General features: G+C 38.4%; 1 protein-coding gene across 1 annotated transcript in view; it reads left to right on the top strand.

Moving 5' to 3' along the window:
• Positions 1-21670, top strand: part of RBM33 (RNA binding motif protein 33) — a 324419-nt gene that overhangs the window by 160847 nt on the left and 141902 nt on the right. The window contains exons 8-10 of the mRNA XM_070944365.1: positions 1034-1239; positions 11332-11620; positions 14650-14708. Of these exons, the coding sequence (XP_070800466.1) occupies positions 1034-1239; positions 11332-11620; positions 14650-14708 (554 nt within the window). The remainder of the gene's footprint in view (positions 1-1033; positions 1240-11331; positions 11621-14649; positions 14709-21670) is intronic.

Below are 21670 nucleotides of genomic sequence, written 5' to 3'. Positions count from 1 at the left end.
ACTGCTCCTGGCCCCCTCCCTCCTGGGGACTACCTTAAAGGGACAGACTGCAGCAGCTCCGTTCTGAATGGAGGGAGAAAAGTTAGCATTCTCTCTGCTGCATTTAATATTGAATTCTGTGGAATATCAAGCGGCCGGAAGAGGTGAGCGGCGACCGGCCGGGTGTGGGTGGGGCCAAGGAGGGGTAATTACTACCGGTTCAGCGAACTGATGCCCATAATCCCTAGTGGTTCGTCTGAACCGGTAGGATTTCACCCGTGGGGGGGAGAGAGGGTGGTGAGAGAGACATAGAGAGACACACAGAGATACAGAGAGAGGGAGAGAGAGATACACACAGAGAGGGAGAGGGGGAGACAGAGATACAGAGAGGGGGAAGATAGGGAGAGAGAGAGAGACAGATACAGAGAGAGACAGATACAGAGAGAGGGGGAGAGAGATACAGGGAGAGGGGGAGAGAGACATAGAGAGATGGGGGGAGAGAGAGAGAGGGAGAAGGGTTTTGTGGTTCCTGGTGTGGTGTTTTTTAACAACCGGTTCTCTGCCCTAATGACCTGCTGGGTAGGCATGGCTAGTGGGTCATGTGACTGGGTGGGAGTGAGTGACGTGGAGTTGGCCATGCCCACCCAGGTTTTGTGGCTCCCAGTGGTTTTTTTTTCTGTGGTAAATGGGTCCAAATGGCTCTTTGAGTGTTTAAGGTTGCAGACCCCTGGTCTATGCCAATGGTGTTCAAGTGGCGCTTCAGTTGTTTTGGGATTATACCCAAGGCACCTGTGACTACTGGTACTACCTTTGCTTTCTTTTGCCACAGTCGTTCTATTTGTATCTGCAGGTCTTTGTATTAGAAATACAAAGTAGAAAATAAGTTAATTATTTTAAATGTTTTATTTTAATTTTATTTTAATGATGGAAATATGTTTATTCCAAACATATTTTTACACATATGCCAGTGTTGCTACTGTAGTGAAACTGTTATTAGTTTATAACACTTAATCCTTCTGGCAAATACTAAATTATCTTTTGTTTCATCTAATAGAACTTTCTGCAGAAGCCAAAGCAGCATTACTTGAATTTGAAGAGCGGGAAAGACAGCTAAAACAAGGGCGGTATGGCTTCCGAAGAGGAGCAAGACGAGGAGGGTCATTAATGTGTCGGCTGGGAGAACAAAGAAGAGACAGCAATGAAAGGGGAAGAATTGAGGATCACAGGCCTGCTTTACTGCCAACTCAGACAGCTGTTATGGTACCCTGAATGCAGTAGTGATGGGTTGGATTGGGGAATTAAAGTAGTGGACGGCCTGCTTGGGTTTAGCTGCTTAAATGTGAATGCTTGATTCAGAGCCTTATTCTGAAGACTCTTAAACTTGGGAGAACTGGGATTTATCATCTGAAGATCTGTTTTAGGATTTGTGATGGTTCTACTCTTGATACTTCTTGCAGTTCTCCATCATGAAAACAGAGGAAATCATGTTGATAAATGTAGGTTTAGAATTCTGAATTGTAATACAGGTAGTCCTTGACTTACAACCATTCCTTTAGAGACTGTTCACAGTTACAATGACACTGAAAAATTGATTTATGACTGATCCATAAACTTAACTACTATTGAAGCATCCCCATGGTCATGTGATCAAAATTCAGGTGCTTGGCAACTGGCATGTATTTATGACAGTTGCAGGGTGCCGGGGTCACATGATTACCATTTGTGACTTTCCCAGCCGGCTTCCGACAATGAAAGTAAAAGGGAAAAAAGCAAGACCAGTAAGAGCCGTATGAACAAACAAACTAAAAACCAGACAAGGAAAACAGGAATGAATGATCTGAAACTAATATCAGTAAATGTCAATGGACTAAATGATTATAAAAAGAGGAAATTAACACTAACAAAACTAGCTAAACAAAATGCAGATATAATTTGCCTACAGGAGGTGCACATAAAAAAGGAAGAGGGCAAATGTTTAGGATACAAAAAATATGGGAAAACATTCACTTCACTAGCAGAAAAAAAAAGAGGGGGGTGGTAATTTATGTTAAAAAAGGAATTGAGGCAGAGCTAAAGTATAATGACACAAAGGGAAGAACCCTTATGATTGAGGTTATGAGAGGGAACTCCAAAATATTATTAGTGGGCATATACGTCCCAAATAAAAAACAGGGAGAATATTTCAAAAAACTTCACGAGCAACTAGGAAAAATGGAATATAATGAAATTTGCATAATAGGTGATTTTAATGGAATCATAGATTTGGATAAAGATTATAAAAGCAATACAATTAATAAAAATAAAAGGGCAAATTTACCGAGAGTTTTCTTCGATTTAGCAGACGAATTTAATTTAATTGATATATGGTGAACTTTACACCCAAATGACAGACAGTATACGTTTTACTCTAACCTACAAAAGTCATGGTCCAGAATAGACATGGCGTGGGTCAGCAGGAAGCTTGGATTAGAAATAGGAATGGCAGAAATCAACCCAAACACCTGGGCAGACCATAACCCCTTACAAATAAAGTGGAAGAGTGCAAAGAGAAAGAAGCAACAGAGATGGAGGTTCAATGCCAAACTATTGAGTGATAAAGAGTGTGTAAAAAAACTTAAAGAAGAAGTAAAGTCCTTTTTCAAAGAAAACGAAAATCAAGGAACACCCCGTGCAATAGTATGGGATGCAATGAAGGCTTACTTAAGAGGGGTTGTGATATCATACAGTGCATACAAAAGCAAAGAAAAAAGAAAATCCCTGGAAGACTATTTAAACCACCTAGGAGAAGTGGAAAGAAAACTCCAGGAAGACCCGGGAGATAAAGCAGCAAAAGAAAGTTGGCTGATGTGGAGGCACAAATTGAACATCATAGATCAAGAGGATTTAGCACAAAAAATAAAAAGAATGAAACAATACTATTTTGAAAATGCCAACAAGTCGGGCAGGTGGCTGGCCTATAAACTAAAAAAGGAAAATGAAAAAGGGACAATTCATATATTAGAAGACTCCAAGGGTAACCTGTTAAATAAAGAAGAGGATAAACTAGAAAGAGCTAGGGAGTATTATGAAACCCTATACAAAGAAGAGGAGGTCTCAGAAGAAAAAATAGAGCAATATTTGGTAAACACAGAGCTTCCACGAATAACAGAGGAAGAGACAGAAATGCTCAATGGAAAGATAATAGCTGAAGAACTAAAAACAGCTCTTTCTAAACTTAAAAATAACAAATCGCCAGGCCTGGATGGATTCCCAGGGGAAATATATAAAAAATTAGAAGAAATATTACAACCAAAATTAGTGGAAATTTTCAATGATGCATTGATGGGTTCTAAAATTCCAGAATCGTGGAGGGAAGCACATGTTACACTACTGCCGAAAGAAGGTGCCGACCTAAAACAAATTCAGAATTACAGACCAATCTCCCTTTTAAACACCGACTATAAACTATTCATGAGTATAATGGCGGAAAGAACCAAAAAAATATTAAACACTTGGATACATAAAGATCAAAATGGATTCCTCCCGGGGAGGCAAATTAGGGACAACTTGAGAATTGTGTTGGATGTCCTAGAATATTATGAAGAACACCCGGAAAAACAGCAGGCCTTAGTTTTTTTAGACGCCCAAAAGGCATTCGACAATTTAAATTGGAACTTTATGATTAAACAAATTAAGATAATAGGATTCGGAACAAATTTTGAAAAGATGATAAATACTATTTATGATAACCAAAGGGCGAGCATTTTAGTAAATGGAGATAGGACAAAAACATTCCAGATCAGGAAGTGGGTAAGACAAGGATGCCCCCTGTCACCATTATTATTCATTTTGGCCCTAGAAGTCCTGCTACAAAAAATCAGAAATAATGAGGAAATTAAAGGCTTAAAGATTAGGAAAGAGGTTTACAAAACGCAAGCATTTGCGGATGATGTAGCCTTAATCCTAGAGGACCCAATAGAATCTGGACAAAAAGTGCTAGAGGAATTGGGCAAATATGGAGAGGTGGCAGGCTTTAAATTGAATAAAACCAAAACCAAAATATTAACCAAGAATGTAACCGAGGTACGGAAGAAGGAGATAGAAGAAATGCTGGGACTACAGGTTATTAAAAAAATAAAATATCTAGGAATTTGGATAACTACAAGGTGTTCATCCTTTTTTTTTTTTGTAAATATTTTTTATTATTTTTCAAACATAAACATAAAATATAACTTTCAAGAGCAAAAACTCGATCCGGTCATAGATGGTTACCACGCTTACATTCCTTTAACAAACTCCATTCACAATTTCCCATTACATCTTTAAAAGGTGAATATTCAAAACATAAGAAGAATAAATTTTAACATAAATTCTAACATCCTTATCTATATATATCTATTGTATCGATACAATTTTAATTTCATATTTACTTAAGCTCATTTATATTTAAGTATCAATCCTGCTTATATCTGGTTCTTCTCCACATTGTCTTTATCATCTCTTTTACCATCAGTTGCAAAATGCTTTTTAACAATATTCTAATCTCTTATTCTAATTATTAACCACGATTTTATCACCTTAGATCTTAATTTCAAATTCAATACATTTCCATTTTTCTTACCATTTATACAACAAAATTCTAACTACATTTCTTGGACTCTTGACCCATTCCATCAAATCTTGATATCTTAAATTTTATCATTGCTTTTACACATTTCAAATTACACAGATTCATCCCAGAAATTTTATTTAAACTAATTACTAGCATGTTCTCCTCCATACATCCTTCTATTGTTTGGCTAATTTCCAGCATGTTATGTTTGGCTGATTTCCAGCCTTGGCTGATTTCCAGCATATTCTCCTCTGATCCTCCCACCATTATTGGCTGATTTCCAGCATTTTATGTTGGCTGATTTCCAGCATATCTCCTCCAACTCTCCTCCTATTACTTGGCTGATTTCCAGCATTTTATTGGCTGATTTCCAGCATATTATATTTGGCTGATTTCCAGCATAGTCTCCTCTAGAACTCCCACCATTGTTTGGCTGATTTCCAGCATATCTCCTCCAACTCTCCTCCTGTTATTGGCTGATTTCCAGCATTTTATTGGCTGATTTCCAGCATATTATATTTGGCTGATTTCCAGCATAGTCTCCTCCAAAACTCCCACCATTGTTTGGCTGATTTCCAGCATTTTAACTAGTTTCCACATAATTCCCGAGTCTCAAACTCTTAACTAATTGGTGCCCATCACCTCTTCTAATTCCCTTGCAATATAATTATCTATTGCATGTCAGTTTTCCAACATACTTTTTCAAATTGGTTCTCCATGTGTTTCATGATAATCATTTCCAGCATATTTTAAATTAAATCACACTTTGTTACTAAGATCTGTGTAACTTCTTGTTTCATTCAATAAAACCATAATTAAACATATTTACCAATCTAACATTGCTTACAAGTTAAAGTCAAAACATATTACATCAAACATTTTTCTTAAAATTATCTCATATTTATACATACTCTTCTTTAATATTTTTAGCCACCTTTATCTCAATCCTCTATTTTAATTACCATCTCTTATTTTCTATTTTTATTACTCCAAAACCCCTCCAATTTTTATCTAAGAATCATTTATACCTTTAAACTTTTAAACATTACATTTCAATTTAATTACATTTTATTTTATTTTATTTTTCCTTCCTTCTCCTTTCTGTCCAGCTGTTCCACTTCAAAAGTCTATCTGCTCAATTAAAAAAATTATGTGTGTCACTTTAATGCTTTTGGAATGTCTGGTTCACATGTGATGCATCAACTTCCTGTCTTTGTTCCTACGCTGCACCCAGTTTTTTTGCTAGGCTTGTTAAATTCCATTGTAAAGAGTCCAAAATATTTTTTCTTTCTTCATAGAATTACCCAGGGACAGAGTAAGAATCTCCAAAATCCATAAATTTAGTGTTAATTTCAAAATAGTCCAAGGTATAAAGTCATTTACAATGTTTCTTTTCCAAACGAAAGGGAAATCTCTTTAATCCACTCTCCTGCTTAGTCACCGCAGACTCCATGGCAATTATGTAGCCACCCGTCTGTCACTCTTCATTAGCCTCGTTAACTTTCAAAAGGTGTAAATTCCAAGAAAAACATTTCTCCAATCAACTCCAAATAAGTAAAAGAAGAAAAAATCCACTTTTGAAATTGTTAAATGCCAATTATTCCAAATCGAATTTCAAAGTCTGTCATGGGTCTTTGTCTCCAAAAGTTTTTTTTTCTTTCCTTAATCTTCAAGCCCCGTAGATTTGCAGCCGCTGTTTAAGGCTTGGGGTCTTTTTTTTTTTCCCCATCCATTTAATTCTGTTACTTTGCCTGGGTCGGTGTCACTCACCCGGCTTCAAGGTATTGCTCTCTCCTCTTCTCTCCAGCACGATCTTTTTCCCGGTCCACCGTGGCTTTGTGACAGCCGCCATGGCTGCCTACCCCCATCTCCGACTTAGAGGATTTCCTCTGGCCTTTGAGGAACTTGCCTGTTCCTCTTGGCCCAACGAGGTGCTCCTCTTCTCCCCCCATCCCTACAGGATGGGGTCGGTCAAAGACCGATCGGAGGATGGATTGTCAGTCGGGGTTTTCGCGGGCTCATTAGAACCCGCCATTCCCCCAACTGTGTCGCCGCGGTTCCAGACCGGAAGTCCCAAGGTGTTCATCCTTAAAAGATGATAATTATACCCCTTTAATTAAGAAAATGAAACAAGACCTGGATAGATGGAAGAAAATACACTTGTCACTTTTGGGCAAGATAGCTGCGATTAAGATGAACATCCTCCCCAAATTATTATTCTTATACCAAAATATACCGGTGAATCTAGATAAAAAAATTTTTTTTAGAATTAAACAAAATCATTAGGGAATTTGTATGGGAGGGGAAAAAGTCGAGGTTCTCTCTTAAAATTTTACAGGGAAAAAGGAATATAGGAGGATTTGGACTTCCTGATTGGGAAACATACTACAGGGCAGCTAAGCTAGTTTGGATAAGGGACTGGGCTATCCTGGAAAATAAGAGGATCCTAACTCTGGAAGGCCACAATTTACAGAAAGGGTGGCATGCACACCTATGGGACACAGAGAAGAAAAAGAAAACATTTTTTTTTTATTGAAAAAGTTTTCAAATACAATTTTTTCCCCCATTTTTCTCCCCCCCTCCTCCCTAACCCCCCCTCACCACCCATCCCCCCTGAGACTTCTTCACAACAAAAACCTAATTCATAACAGATTATATAATATTTTACCATCCCCTTACTCCCTCCTCTAAATACTGACCCTTACTTACTAATAATATTATTAATATTATTACTTCCCCCTTTTACCATACATTTCAAAAAAAACATTCATCTATAACATTGTATGAAAACTTCTAATTTAACATAATATTATTATAACTCCCAATTTAGTAATAATCTGCCCTTTTTCTCCTCCCCCATACTTTTATCTGTATATTACAACATTTCAAAACAACCTTCCACTTTAAAACTATATAATAAATCCTACTTTAACATTTAATCTTTTGTGTATATTAATATAACATTTCAAAGCAGCCTTCCCCATAAATCCTAATTTAACATTTATTCAACTCTATCCATTTTCTCCACTCCCCTAAATATATCACTTAAACATCCCTTTTCTTAAACTAAACAATCAGTAAACTAACCTATCTCCACCCAGTTTCCTACAAAATTGCCATGCACAATCTTTAAACCACTGCCCACCCTGCTAAAAAAAATATATTCCGTTATATAAAAAAAATCAATAACTTTAAATTTATAATCCATATAATATCTTCTTTGATATCTTTCCACTGGATTGTTGAATCCATCATCCATATTGGGGTAACATAGCTTCCTGGTGCAACAGTTTGTTCAAAATCCTCCATCATCATCTGCCCCCATCAGTAATGAATATCCTCATATGTATATAAAAGAAAAAAAAAACCAACCACCCGAGTGACATTATAATTATATTCCATATAGTTGTAATTGTGGCTTTCATCAGGATTATTAATTCCCATCATCATATTGGGTAACAACCAGATCTTCTGCATGCCCCAGCATAGCTCTCTTGCCTTATAGCTTAAAATGAATATAATATATTTATCAATAAAAAAAAAGAAATCCAAAGTAGATAATTCCAATTCAACTATTTAAGGCTCTTTTCACATCCTAAAATTACGGCATTGTAGAGATCTGTCACTCTCCTCAGGATAATATTAACCAATACTTTGCCTCAACTATATATATATATATATATATATATATATATATATATATATATATATATATATATATATATATATATATATTCATTCATTTTTTTAAAAAATAACTGGCTTCACTGTTGCTTAATTTAGAAGTTTTTATTTTTGTGAGACCTATTTCTTTTTTTCTTTTCTTTTTGTGGGTTTGAACTCCATCCTGGTTTCCTTTCTACAAGTTGTATATCAACTGATCGGTTTTCATTCTGCTTTATAACTTGATCTTGTTGGTTTTGTTTTTGTGTCTCATATTTCTTTTTTGCTCCATACTTGTCTGTGACTTGATGAGTCATCACGTTAGATTCCGATGCCACTTCTCTCATATTTGTAGATAATCCAGCTGAGGTGTCTAAAGAATCAAAAGGCAATTTGTCCACCACAGCCTCTGTAATTCGATGTTTTCCCTTTATTTCCAACTCCTTCTGCTTATCCTGTATTGTGCCTAAAGATGTTAAGTTCATTTTCAAAAATTTTTGATAAAATTCTTGCGCTTTTTCAACAGTATTTAGTTGGTATCTTTCTCCTTGATATCTCAGTATTATACCAACTGGGGCATCCCACCTGAATAGAATATTTCTTTTTTTTAGCTCAGTCACCAGAAAACCAAATTTCTTCCTTTCCAATAACATCTTGGGCGGGAGCTCTTTGTAAATCCAAATCTTTCTTCCAAACAATTGCAAAGTAGAGTTGAAGGAATTTTGCACAATATTATTTCTAATTTCTGTATCTGTAAAATAAATCACCACATCTCTAGGCAATTGCCTTTGCTTTGCAATCCTATTGATCCTACAAAATACTTCCTCAGGTTGGACCTTTAAGATCCCAGCCAGAATTTCAGAAGATATTTTCCTTAAATCAACTCTGTTATTTTCCTGTAATCCTCTCAGTCTAATCGCATATTCAGTAAAATTATATTGCATCATTAAAACTTCTCTTTCAATCCGTTGTTGCATGTTTTCTGCATTACCAGTCTTTTGATCAGCCTCCATTTTAAATTTTTCTTCTGAGCTATTGTCTTGAGTGTTTGTCAAATCATTTTCAATTTTTTGTATTCTATTGTCCAAATTGTCTTCAATTTCTTCCACTTTAGACTCTAATAAGTTAGTATTTGCATCCAACTTGATCATAAATTCTGAAAAGCCATTAGCCATTTTTATAATCTTTCGGTCCAGAGTATCAAACTTTAATTGCACTAATTCTTTAATTTCCTGCTTAATTTTTTCAAAGTTCTGATTCACAATCTCATCCCTTCTTACAATCTCCTCCAAAAGAAATTCAATTATATTAAAATCAGTTTTCTGAGCCTGGAGCTTTAAAACTTGTTCACGTAGTTTATTAATGGGGGAATCCCCCCCACAGCTTGTTTGTCCGGCTTTACAAGCTTTAATGCCATATTTCCACACAGACAAACTATTTTCTTAAAAAAAAAAGAGAGGCAAAGAAGAAAAAAAGGACTTCTTTCCAACCAAGATCAATATCAGATCTCCAGGAAGAGAAAAACACAAAGATAGAACATTATCTTAAGTGTAACCAAAAGTATTTATTCCGCTACTTTGTATCTTAATGGAAAACGGAAGGACTCTCACTTTCAGCCCCTTCTCAAGCCTCGGCAGTCGCCATTTTTAAAAACATATTTTCATAGGCATAAAATTAGGGACTCATTAATACAAACATGGACTGGAATCAGGCAGCGATATTACACAAAAGTCCCAAAATGGCTCTCCACGATGGAGGCCCTGATCTATCCCAGTAGGTGGGGAATGGAGAAAATGTGTAGGTATAAAGACATTTTAGATGGAGGAGGAAATCTTAAATCTAATGACGCCCTGAGAGAGCAAGGAATAAATTTAGACTGGTGGACTTATTTACAAATAAAATCCAGGTACCAGAAAGACAAAGAACAATGCGGCATAGAACTAGGATATAACGGGCTGGATAAAGTTCTGATGGGAACAGGTAAAAAGATTCTGGCTAAATTATACAACTATTTATTGGATGAGGACAGAGCGGAGGATATAACTAAAAACCAAATGAGTGTATGGGAGAAAAATATTGGACATAGCATAAATTTTAATGAATGGGAAGAGGCATGGAATAAAAATTATAAATTGACCAGAGCTGCGACGTATAAGGAAAATCATTACAAAATGCTCCACAGGTGGTATTTAGCCCCTGCTAGGCTAGCAAAGATGTATCCCAACATGCACCCAAACTGCTGGAAATGTGGCTATGGTCAAGGCACCTTCTTTCACATGTGGTGGACATGTCCTGAAGTGAAAAGATATTGGAGTAAGATTAGGGGATGGTTACAAGAAATAATTGGAGAAGATATTGAATTGACACCGGAAATATTTATCCTGGGAATAGTAAAGAGGTCATATGGAAAGAAAAAGAATCACCTAATAATACATATAATCACAGCTGCTAAACTGGCCTACGCACAATATTGGAAAAAGAAAGCTCTGCCACCAGAAGAACTTATAATTAGGAAAATACTGGAGTGCGCAGAGATGAGTAAACTAACCCATGAAATAAACGATGACGAGAATTCAGAATACTATACCGTGTGGGGAAGGTGGTATGAATGGATGAATGATAAAATGAAAGAAATAGAAAAAGGTGTGTTAAATAAAAGGAAAAAGTAGCCTAAGTGACACCAGGTATATATTCTGTATATATGTATAAACACTGCACATCCAATATTAATGGAAATGTTATTTTATATATGTGTATAAACTCAATAAAATATTTTTTTTAAAAAAAGGGGGGGAATTGTGGTCGTAAATTGAGGACTATCTGTACTCATGTGCGTAAGAAAGTAATGCTATGTTGTACCCAAGAAACAGTCTTCTGTGCATTCAGTCTGCATGCATGAACCATGTTCAGCAAGGTTAGGATGTCTCCACTTTCATTTGCCCATTCCCCAAGAAAAACTGTTTGAAGGCACCCTATGAATTTGTAGGTACTATCAGCAGCCATGAATCTGCTTAATCCCATATAAAACTCATGTATTCCTTGTGGGGACATTTTTTTTAAATTTTCCAAGTAATATTATTTTCTGTTTTTAATTTCAGACACATTCAGAAAGGATATTTCGTCATCAGCAACCCATTAGGAATCTTTTTCAGCAGCGGCGGCAGCAGCAGCAACAACCACCACAGCAGCAGCAACAACAGCCACAAGGTCTGCTCCCTGTCCCCACTCAGCATCATACACCACCCCCTCCCTCTCAAGGAATTCATATGCCAATCCAAGTAGAAACCCCAAGGATACTGATGACTCCTCCTTCAGTGGCCTCCCAGCAGCCAAAAAACATACACATAAATCCACACTTCAAAGGAACTGTAGTAACACCTGTTCAAGGTAAGGATTTTTTCAAAGAAAGTGAAAGGTCTTTTATCCTTGTATGGGCATTAATATAAAATGCAATGGGAAAAGCCTATTGCTTAGAAGTAAAGCACGTATTTGGATGTAAACGTACTTGGATTTTTTAGAATCTCTTTGGAGGTACCACTGACAAGGAAATAGAAGCCAAGAAAACTGCTGTTGATCATTATCAACTATGCTAATCAGTGTAGATCAAATGTCTTTCTTGATATTGATATTCTTTTGATATTATCTTTATTTTCATAGTACAGCAGATTTTTATACAGAGTTCTTCAGATTCATCCCCTGGAAATAGATGATGGGAAGGACTTCTAGTGGAAGAACTGTAGAAAAAAAATCCCAGTAGCTTTGTGGATAGTACTGGGTAAAAGATTAGAAGTTGGGATGTAGAGTGCTGCAGAACTTTTATTGTTTGCTATTGCTCACAGTTTTGTTGGTTTTTATATATTTGTTATATTGTGCTTCGTACTGGTTTGTACAGGTAGTCCTTGACTTACAACCATAATTGAGCCCAAAATTTCTGTTGCTAAGCAAGACATTTGTTAAGTGAATTTTGCTCCATTTTACAACATTTCTTGTCACAGTGAATCACTGCAGTTGTTAAATTAGGAAAATTGTTGTTAAGTGAATCTGGCTTCCCCATTGACTTTGTTTATCTGAAGGTCACAAAAGGGGATCACATGATCCTGGGACACAGCAACAGTCATAAGTATGAACCAGTTGCCAAGTATCTGAATTTTGATGACGTGACTACAGGGATGCTGCAAAGAGCCTTGGTAGTACAGTGGTTTAAAGCACCCTGTTAACACAGCTGCCTGCAATTACTGCAGGTTCGAATCTTACCAGGCTCAAGGTTGACTCAGCCTTCCATCCTTTCTAAGGTAGGTTAAATGAGGACCCAGTTTGTGGGGGCAATAAGCTGACTTTGTATAAATATACAAAAGTATGAAGGCTATTGCTTAACGCATTGTAAGCCGCCCTGAGTCTCCGGAGAAGGGCGGCATATAAATCAAATTAAAAAAAAACAAAAGAAAAAAAAACGGTTGTAACTGTGAAAAACAGTCATAAATCACTTTTTTCAGTGCTGTTGTAACTTTGAATGGCCACTTTGAAAGAGTTCACAGTAACATGCTGAAATAAAACTATGTCATAGCCTAGCATAATCAGTGAAGGTTTAAATGAGGATATGTTCTTGAAACAGAAAAAAAAAACAGTACCTAGAGTTTTGTTTAGTGATTTCAGGGTTTTGTTCAGTGAGTTTTTAAATTATAATCAAATAAAACTTTAGCACAACTTTTCTTTATCATGCCAGAGTAATTCTGATGCAGAAATTTGCATAAAGTCAATGTGCTTTTATAATTTAGATGAGTAGCAGTAAAAGCAGGTTGTATATATTTACACTCTTGGTTACCCAAGTGATGGTGTGGCTGCCCTCTCGTAGTGCCTGGAGGCAGTGCAGGCCTGGATGGGGGACAACAGGCTTTCAACTGAACCCTGGCAAGACCAAATGGCTTTGGGTACACAGGGCTGCGGGCTCTGGGACTTTGTCATCTTTGACTTTGGATGGGTTGGCAGTGCCCCAGACAGATCCGGTCCGCAACTTGAGGGTTCTCCTGGACTTGCGACTCTTGCTTGAGGAGCAGGTGGCAGTCGCGGCTAGGAGAGCCTTTGTACAACTTCGTGCTGTGCACTAGTTGCGGCCTTTCCTGGATCAGAATTCCTTGTGCTCAGTCCTTCAGTCCCTGGTCATCTCATGGTTGGACTATTGTAATGCACTCTACACGGGGCTACCCTTGAAGAGCATCTGGAAGCTACAGCTGGTGCAGAGTGCGGTAGTGCAGGCAGTTTGGGGGGCCCAAGAATGGTCCCTGGAACATCACTGCTCTTCAAGTTTCATTGGCTGCCAGTCTGCTTCCAGGTGCAATTCAAGGTGTTGGTGATCACCTTTAAAGCCCTTCATGGCATGGGTCCAGGCTACATGAGGAACTGTTTCATCCCACTTGGATTGGCCCATCCCACTCATGCCGGCAGAGGAGGCATGCTGCGGGCCCTGTCAGCCCGATTATTCCGGCTGGCAGGGTCCAGGAGGAGGGCCTTCTCTGCTGTTTCCTCTGGAACATCTTGCTCCCTTCCCCCCCCCCTTCCCCAATGTGAGGCTGGCCCCAACCCTCCTATCCTTTTGTCCAGGCTCTGCCAGTTGGCTTAGCGTCCCGACGGGGGAACAGCACAGTGGAGGTGGTTGTTTGAGTAACAACAGATCCCACCTCCCACATTCTGTCCCTGCCCTCCCCACGTGTCATTAGATTTTAATGTTTGGTTTTTATTTATTTATGTTTTAATGTACATGTATAAATACACTTTTATCACTGTAAGCCTCCCAAAGTTACCTTGTGGTAAGATGGGCAGCCAATAAATTTTATAAATAAATAAAATATATATTGACAGCTTACTTCTAGAACAGCTAATTCAGTGCAGAGTCCTTCACATGTTTTTTCTTAATTTTGTATACTTCCTTTTTCCATTTGCTCCATTTGCAAAAATTTAAATCAATTGATTGCGTTATCTTAGGAGGTGCAACACAGTGTGAATGATATTCTAATATAGAACATGTTTACTCAAGAATATATGCAACTGAGTTTAACTAGTCTTACTTCCTAGTAAATGTATATGGTACTATAATGCATAATTGAATTAATGTGAATTAACCAATGGAATTGGTGTGGTATCTGGAATTTTGGGAAATTATGGCATGCCTCTGATGCCATTCTGTCAAGATTTTGTCCCTCATTCAGTAATGTGTGAAAGAAAACAAATATTTCAAATTGCGTATGCCTTGTCTAATCAGCATCCTAATTGTCCTGTTGCATGGTGTTAACACATATTGTCTGCTTGCAAGCTGTTGAGGAAAATGGGACAGCAGCTGCCTGTGAATTGGTTGCATATGAAAATGGCCTGGATTTTTTGCTAAACCAAATTGATTTAAAAGGTGTGTTCCTTGTTTTTAGTGCCCTTGCTGCCAGTCCCAACCCAGCCAAGACCTGCTGTAGGACCCCAGAGATTTCCTGTGAGTAGCAGCTGTTCCTTCTTCTCTGATATGGATAAGCATACATGTGTAAAGAAATATTAATAGGGGAAAGAAAAGTGGTGCCAATGAAATATAATATAAAGATAAAATATAAAGATTTGCAAATATTGACAGTGATCTGTGAGCTAGAAAATTGTTAAAAGCTTAAAGGTCAATGAATTTTTCAGACCTGAATTAATTTTAATTGTAAAATGTTCCAGTGGGGAGTTTTAAAAAAGCACATGCTGACTGGGTTTAAAATAGTAAGAACTCCAGCCATGAGAGCCCTTTCAGAATAAATAGTATTGCTTTTCTTTAATAAAAGGGCATTCAGTACTGCAAGTTTAAAATACAAATTGCATATTTCTAATGTAAAAGTAAGGTGTTTTTTTTTTTTTTGGTAGTCATTTGAGTGCCAGAAGGTTATTTGATACGGGCATCTCTGTCACCTCCTTATATTTTTTCTCCTAAACAGAGTAGCTCTTCCCATTCATATTTTTGTAGTATGCAAATTTCCCAGTTTTTTTTCCATTTTTGTATTCCTTCGGTTACAGTTTCTTCATACTGTGCTACATCATATTTTATTTAGTCCCTTTTCAGCATTTACTGTATACAAGTAAAAAATAATTCACATACTAGATTAACATTCAGAAATTTGGAAATATCTTTCAGAAATATGGGAATGTATTCTCATGGTATTATAATCAAAGGTCTACTGTACATTATTGCTGTTTACACCATTTTGACTTCTCTTTTTTAACTTAAAAAAATAAACTAGTTTACATGTGATGAGATAATTTTTGTTCTGAATACCTGCAGTCATCTTCTTCATAGTTTGTTATTTTGCCAGGAGTAAGTCAGAATTGTGAAGAATTTTAGTCTGTGTGGGAATACACTGTGTGGTAGTATGCGTTGCTTAATTGCTCTTTGTAGGTTCTCTAGTAAAGGGATGGTGGCAGGGGTGAAATGCTCCCAGTTCGGACCGGATCGCCTGACCCGGTAGCGATGGTGGTGGGTGGTTCAGAGAACCGGTAGCAAAAATCCCTGCCCCCCCCCAAATGCCCAGCTGAGCCGTGCGATCATCAGAGGCTTTTTTCTTTTATTTTTAAAATCATTTTTTCTACAACCTCTTCGGCCAAAAAAATGCTTTTAAAAGTAAAAAAAAAAGCCTCTGATGATCGTACGGCTCAGCTGGGATCGTCAAAGGCTTTTAAAAGCATTTTTTCTACAACCTCTTCGGCCAAAGAGGTTGTAGAAAAAATGGTTTTAAAAGTTAAAAAAAAAAAGTTGGCCACGCCCACCCAGTCACATTACCCACCACCACCAAGCCACGCCCACAGAACCGGTAGTAACAAATTTTACATTTCACCACTGGATGGTGGATGGTTCTCTCCATTATTCTTTTAGCACCTGTGACCTGGGAAATTACTTGTTACAAGAAACCAAGCGCAGCTTTCCAGTTTATACATATTGCTAAATGAAACTCAAAGCCTGATGGTGTTATTATTTATGCATTGTGGAAAGTGCAAGCAGTTGGTACATTTATGAGTTATCTTATAATTTGTGAATTTTGATGGGATTAATCTTCTTTTGGATCCAGAATGTTATAATTATTACATGCTGGTCACTTTTTCCCTCGAGAATGTGCATATTGTAAAACACATGTTTTGGAAAAAAAACTTTTAAAAGAACTTAATGTATTTGACACTGCCCATATAATTCATTATTCTGAGGATGAGTTATGTCCAACCCACATTTTTAGGTGCTACTCTATTTTCTAGGTACGAATCCAGTGAATATAGCAATAGCACTTAGACTTATATACCGCTCCATAGTGATTTACAGCACTCTGAGCAGTTTACAAATGTCAGAATATTGCCCCCAGCAATCTGAGTCCTCATTTTACTGACCTCAGAATGATGGAAGGCTGAGTCAATCAGGATCGAACACCTGGCTGTGGGCAGAATTAGCCTGCAATACTGCATTCTAACCACCATGGCGCATTGAATATCGATGATGAGCTTGAATAATATTGTAGGTATCACCAAACATGGATAGTAATTCAGAGCAATATAAGCTTTAATGGCTTGCTGCTATCAAGGTGTTTGTAGAGAAGAATGAACATGTCTTCTGAATCCCTCAAAGGCCAGGTAGTAGACCTTATAAAAGAATAAAATTTGTATGAAATTAACATTATTACAAGTGAACTTAAGAAGAATGAGTTTTAACCATATTCTCAGTAATATTTAATGGATAGTCTCATTAATAAAGGTAACGGTAAAGGTTTCCCCTTCCTACTATAGGGGGCGGTAGTCATCTCCATTTCTTAGCCGAGGGAGCCAGCGTTGACTATAAACCGAGGCGCGTGGAACACTGTTACCTTCCCACTGGACTGGTGCCTATTTATCTACTCATGTTTGCATGCTTTCAAACTGCTAGATGGCAGGAGCTGGGGCAAGTAACAGAAGCTCACCCCGTTGCACGGCACTCATATCTCGAACCTGGGCTGTCGACTTTCTAGCTGACAAGCTCAGCGTCGTTAACCTCTGAGCCATTCCCCCCCAGTCTCCCCATTAATAGTAATGAATGATATTTACTACAGCTACTGCTGCTTGCGATAGCACTGGTCCATAGGAAGCCAGCTTGTTCTTGCCCTGCACTATTCATAGAAATTGGGTATGTGGAAAGAAAATAGGATCATCACTAAATCTGACCTGGAAAAGAGGGCTGTTCTTAAACTTTTTCAACTCAGGGCGGATATATTTGCGGACCAATTTGTTCCTGCAATTTCTCCAGCAGGCCCAACAAGATGTAGGGTCAAATGGTCCCAACAACTTGACCAGAAGGTGAGGAGAGCTCTATCAGAGGACAATCTTCAAAAGCTTTGCTCAGCCTTTATTACAGCCAACCCTTCCCAAGTTTTACTAGAACTATATAAAAACATAGTTCATAAGCTACAACCAATACTAGTACATGACTGGAACTTTTCAGCTAAGAGGCCCTGTATCACCTCCAAACCATGGTTTGACAAGGATTGTGTAGAAGCCAAGAAAGCTCTCAACTTGGCTTATAAGATGTACAAAAGCAAGACTGGGAATGGTAATAAAACAAGTCTTAAACATCTTATTACTCTCAAAAAACAATATTGCAAATATTGCAAAAAACAACTGATTGCTCTTAAGAGCCTTGATAGTACAGGGGTTTAGTGCACCCTGTTATTAACACAGCTGCCTGCAATTTCTGCTGGTTCGAATCTCTCCAAGGCTCAAGGTTGACTCAGCCTTCCATCCTTTCTAAGGTAGGTGAAATGAGGACCCAGTTTGTGGGGGCAATAAGCTGACTTTGTATAAAATATACAAAAGAATGAAGGCTATTGCTTAACACATTGTAAGCCGCCCTGAGTCTCCGGAGAAGGGCGGCATATAAATCAAATTAAAAAAAAAAAAAGAAGAGACAAGACACAAGGTCCTCCTGGGAACAGCTTATTGTGGCAGCAAAGCAGAAGAACTCTTCTCTATTCTGGCATCTAATAGCTAGTCATTCTGACAGAATTCATACCCCATTAGACGTCCTCTTTCTTTCTTTCTTTCTTTCTTTCTTTCTTTCTTTCTTTCTTTCTTTCTTTCTTTCTTTCTTTCTTTCTTTCTTTCTTTATTACATTTTTATACCGCCCCCTCTCCCGAAGGACTCGGGGCGGTGAACAGCCAAAATTAAAAACACACAATACAAACATTAAAATACTTAAAACGAAATTAAATTTATCTTTGGCTTCCCCAATTTAAAACCCCTTACCCATAAAACCCAGCCCGGCTTGCTGAAATACCTCCTACATATACCTCCCACATACCTCCTACAACCTGGGAACTTCACTTTCGGAGAATGTACGAAGACCCGTCCAGCGGGAGTATAAGGTATACAATGAAGGACTTACCTGAATGGCCCCTGGTTTCAGAGTCCGAAATCAAATCGCTCATTGGCCAACTCAGGACTCGGAAGGCCCCAGGAGTTGACTCCATTACTGCTGAATTACTGAAGAACAATTTGGAGTGGTGGATACCAGTTCTGGCAGCGCTATTCACTTATATTGGCTCCACTGACTATGTCCCAGAAGATTGGGGCCTGGCAATTGTTGTCCCAATTTTTAAAAAGGGAAAGAGAGATGACCAGTGGTGAAATCCAAATTTTTTTACTACCGGTTCTGTGGGCGTGGCTTGGTGGGTGTGGTTTGGCTTGGTGGGCCTGGCAGGGGAAGGATACTGCAAAATCCCCATTCCCTCCCCACTCCTGGGGGAAGGATATTGCAAAATCTCCATTCCCACCCCACGCTGGGACCAGCCAGAGGTGGTATTTGCCGGTTCTCCGAACTGCTCAAAATTTCCGCTACCAGTTCTCCAGAACCTGTCAGAACCTACTGGATTTCACCCCTGGAGATGACCCTGCCAATTATAGACCAATAAGTCTGCTAAACATAATCAGCAAACTTTACGCCAAACACCTCCAAGATAAACTAAGGGAGTGGCTGGATTTTGAGAATTTGATCGCTGAAGAGCAAGCCGGGTTTAGAGAGGGGAGAGGCACCACCGATCAGTGCTTAGTTCTTCATCACCTGATTGAAAAATGCATCTCAAATAGACCTGTATCATTATACGCCAGTTTTATAGATCTCAAGGCAGCTTTTGATACAGTTACCAGGACTAAGCTATGGGAGAAGCTAGAAGCTGCCTCAATTGACCACAGGCGTCTTCATCTATTACGTGCCCTACATATTAAAACATCCCTCAAGGTGAGGTGTAATATGCAAGGGTCCCTCTCAAAGTCAGTTAAAATTCAAAAGGGGGTTAAATAGGGGTGCATTTTGGCCTCCCCGCTTTTCAACTTTTACATAAATGACATGGTAAAATGGCTAAACAAACCAAACCCCCCCCCCCAAAATAGGTGACTGAAGCATCGCCCTCCTACTCTATGCAGATGACACTGTGATCCTCTCCAGGACACCAGTAGGCCTTAAAAGAGCCTTGCAAGCCCTTCTCCAGTACTGTAATTACAGTAAACTGGACATAAATTATGAGAAAACAAAGATCATGGCCTTTGCAAAAAGGCCAAAACTTTACTCATGATATCTAAATGGCCACAAAATAGAGCAGGTAACCACCTTCAAATACCTGGGGGTGGTCATTCAGGCCAATGGTTCAAGAAAAGCACATGGAGAATATGCAGCTGCTTTGGCCCAAAGATCAGTGAGCACCATTCTTAAATTTTTCCACACAAAGGGAGGATACTATGTCCCTGCTGCTATTAAGCTTTTTGTGGCCAAGTTGCTAGCACAGCTCCTTTATGGGACCTTGCTCGGACCATCAGCTTCATGTTTTACATCATTAGAAATAGTTCAATCCAAATTCATTAGATCAATTCTCCAGATGCCACGTTGTGTCTCAAATGCACTTCTGCGCCTGGAGACAGGATTTATAAAAGTCGAAACAAGAATCTGTATAGTGTCCTTAAATTTCTGGCTAAAGCTTAACTTCTTTCCGCAAGGTCTTGCTCCATTAATCCTCCAAGACAAATTCTCTTCATCATGGAGCAAGGCTGTCGAGTCCAACCTTGCCAAATTAGGCTTCTCTCCAGCTTTAATACTCAAGATGGACTATGATCTAGCAAGACAAACTTTGCAACAAAGGGTGGAGGACATCGAGAGGCAGGTGGACTTAGGGAAAGCTCCGCTGTTTCTGGCTCCAGATGCCATTAGATGTGTTGTTGCTCCTGCCAGCTATCTTAAGTCAGTTGGAATCAGCAAACCACCGGAAAGCATTTGCACTTGCACTGTGCCATGCACTTCCATCTGCAGTCCTGTATGGCAAGTATAAAAGGATACCATTCACGGAAATACTCTGTCCCTGCGGCTCAGGAGAGGTGGAGACTGTGGGTCACATGCTCCTTAGATGTTCCTTTTATACGGAGATTAGGAAAAAACATATTCTGCCAATAACTGCTTGGTATCCTGGCTGTTCCGACACTACCTATCTTCAGTGGCTGCTTAAGGATGAACAGTCCATAACTACAGCGCAGGTGGTCAGATTCTGCTCAGCAGCACTGGAGATTCATCGCAAATACGATAGCGATGTTATATAACAATTGTGGCTAACCCTTTGCACTGCTTAGTCATTTCCCTTTTAGCGTTGAACCTACAATGGGCCACACAATTTAGGGATTGCAACTATCGTATAGTCAAGACCATGTATAATTGACACTGGATTTTAGTATAGATTTTAGTTGTTATATATTATTTTATACTAGAATTTTTAAGTGTATATATACTGAGTGCTTTTATTTTGTTCTGGTCTAAGACCGTAATAATAAATTGAATTGAACTTTTTCAACTCAGTCAAGGGCGGATATATATTGGTGTTTGAAAGTGAGTCACGACAACACCTTTTCCTCTCAAACCTTCTTTTGAGAGCTCCATTTGTTAACTAACTTTGGCAAGGATAAATCACAGTTCCTTGAATCTGTTGGTAATGAGGTTTTTATTTTATAGTGTTCCCTATTTCCCTTCTATGTATAAAGTGAAGGAAAGGTAGAGGACCCAAACAAGCTACCCTCCATTTGCTAGGGAGCTTCTGATTAATCACTATTTCCTTACATTATCACACTATCAAATGTAATCATATCAATGAGTTCCTATCAGCAGGAGGAGCAGCAGAAGCTAAACATGATGGTAACATTTATTAAGCTGGGAAGGGGGGCAGGATCTAAAATGAGCTAGCCATTTCCTGTCCTTCTCCTATAGTGCTTTCCGTTCATAAATGGTTGCTCACTCTTTTATTTGACTTGAACATTCACAGGCAACAACCTTTTTTGAACTATACAGAAAAATACCTATTCTTAAAATATACAGATCCCCAAACACTGAACCATAAGGTATCTGCTTTAAAAATTCATGTGGATATTAGAATTGAGTATGG

Source organism: Pituophis catenifer, unplaced genomic scaffold (genome assembly GCF_029215685.1).
Source record: "Pituophis catenifer annectens isolate HBS135680 unplaced genomic scaffold, rPitCat1.0.hap2 SCAF_5, whole genome shotgun sequence".
In the NCBI taxonomy this organism is placed as follows: Eukaryota; Metazoa; Chordata; class Lepidosauria; order Squamata; family Colubridae; genus Pituophis; species Pituophis catenifer.
This window is presented reverse-complemented; position numbering and strand designations above follow the sequence as displayed.